The sequence below is a fragment of the Pseudomyrmex gracilis genome, unplaced genomic scaffold (assembly GCF_002006095.1).
Source record: "Pseudomyrmex gracilis isolate BER0280 unplaced genomic scaffold, ASM200609v1 scaffold_157, whole genome shotgun sequence".
NCBI classification, from domain to species: domain Eukaryota; kingdom Metazoa; phylum Arthropoda; class Insecta; order Hymenoptera; family Formicidae; genus Pseudomyrmex; species Pseudomyrmex gracilis.
The window spans coordinates 118423-120276 of record NW_018020741.1 but is presented as its reverse complement, the minus strand read 5'-3'; the positions used below and the strand labels follow the sequence as shown (position 1 = coordinate 120276).

Below are 1854 nucleotides of genomic sequence, written 5' to 3'. Positions count from 1 at the left end.
ATATATAATATATAAATTATATATATATTATATATATATATATATAATATATATATATAATTTTATATATACATATATAAAAGACCATCCGATAGCTTCTACTAGTAGATATCGACGTCAAATATTTTCAGAGCACTTCGTTAACAAGCGTTCCGCCTGGCGGAGAGAAAAGAAGCCAATACGACGACCTATCGACAACCAACAGACAGGTAATGCGATTTCTTGGTTTCAAGCACTTTGTTAGCGAGGTTTTGTCTTTCATCGTATTCCGTTCGATATAACGGTACATTTTATGAAACGCGACGTAATAAAGCGAAGCGGTTATTTCTTTTTAAGTAAAAAAAATTGTGAACATTTTCCCGACAAAATTTTTCGCGAAAATTTATAAAACAAAAAAATTGAACAATCGCATATATATAGAGGATAGTCGAGTGACTCCGACAATATAATACGAAATGCTTTTTTGCTTGCGGAAGTAACGCGCGAATGCAAATAATATATTCCCGCTCTCTGTTCGTATTACTAAAGAGCAAACCTTCGTATTTCGCGAGCACTTTACACTTTCGCGAGTAACTTACTTCGCACTTTGGATGAAGGTTAAGGAAAGGTGATGGGAGAAAAGAGTGATGGAAAAGACCGAGTTACGAGGTTTCCCAGCTACCGAAGAATTTACTTTGCTTTATGTCTGTTATATATATATATACGCGCGTTTGAGATACTATAACTAATCCTGTGAAGAACGTGCTAACGTATAATTCTTCTCGCAGAGAACAGGTGAGAAAATGTCGGTATTTTTAAGTAACTGTTTTTATTTAGTATATACATATAGTTATTTTCATTTCTACACACAATATCGTTAAGACGAAAATTGATGCAATTCATTCGCATATAAAAAGTAATTTAAAGTCTCAAAAAAACAAAAAAAAACAAAATCAATCCGCGAACATCTTTTATCTTGCCGCATTTAACGCACATCTCATCCATATCAATAAACAATTTACAATTAGCTATAAGAAAAGAAAATCCCAAATTTTCTCTTTAGGAAGTCTCATTAATTCTCATTCGTTCGTTTATGAAAAGAGAAAAGTTTAAGAAATGACTCACCATCTCGAGCTCCTTACGCAGAGCAAGCACCGCCTTTTCTCGGTCAGCTACAAGCTCTTCCAGGTACTGATATCTTAGCTTCTTGCGAGCACGGCACTCCCTCGCGCTCTGCCGGCTTCGTTCTGCAACAGAAACATAGAAACGGTGAGAAAAGACCGATTCGCGCAATACAAGAAATCAATATTCGGAGTAACCGAACTTATAGTTTAGCATTTCTCTAATTATTGACACTTAATTAATTGTTTCTAGTTGTTAACAGAGTTTTTTTACTTACAATTACTTTACTTGACACATTATAATAGAATTAATTTGGATCTTTCATGACAACATTAATGTTTTTTAGTGACATTCTTGAAAAAAAAAAAAAATCAGACAGATTTTCAAAGTGTCAATCATTCGACTTAAAGTGCCAATTATTGGATATTTTTTTTATCCTGGATGTGCTGAGCGCGCGATGATCTCCAGAACTGGATTGTCGCGCGACTAAAAAAACTTTCAACCGAATTCGCGCCACCAAAGATCAATTTTCCGACGTGAGATCGCGACACAATGGCAAGTCGAGCGTGTGGCAGATACATATATACGTACACATGTTTCTTTACAGGACTCGGGGACGCGGATTCAATAATGTCGCGGAACGCTAGCTTTTTGTAATATATATATATATATATATATATATATATATATATATATGTATATGTATAGAAAAGAAAAAAAAATAACTGCATTGTTTGTAGTTTGTAGAAACGT

General features: G+C 34.2%; 1 protein-coding gene across 2 annotated transcripts in view; it reads right to left on the bottom strand.

Annotated features, from left to right (window-relative positions):
* The window catches only part of LOC109857401 (cAMP-responsive element-binding protein-like 2), a 24550-nt gene that overhangs the window by 1478 nt on the left and 21218 nt on the right, over nucleotides 1–1854 (bottom strand). For both annotated transcript variants that reach the window (XM_020433669.1, XM_020433670.1), the window contains exon 3: nucleotides 1105–1226. In XM_020433669.1, the coding sequence (XP_020289258.1) occupies nucleotides 1105–1226 (122 nt within the window). The remainder of the gene's footprint in view (nucleotides 1–1104; nucleotides 1227–1854) is intronic.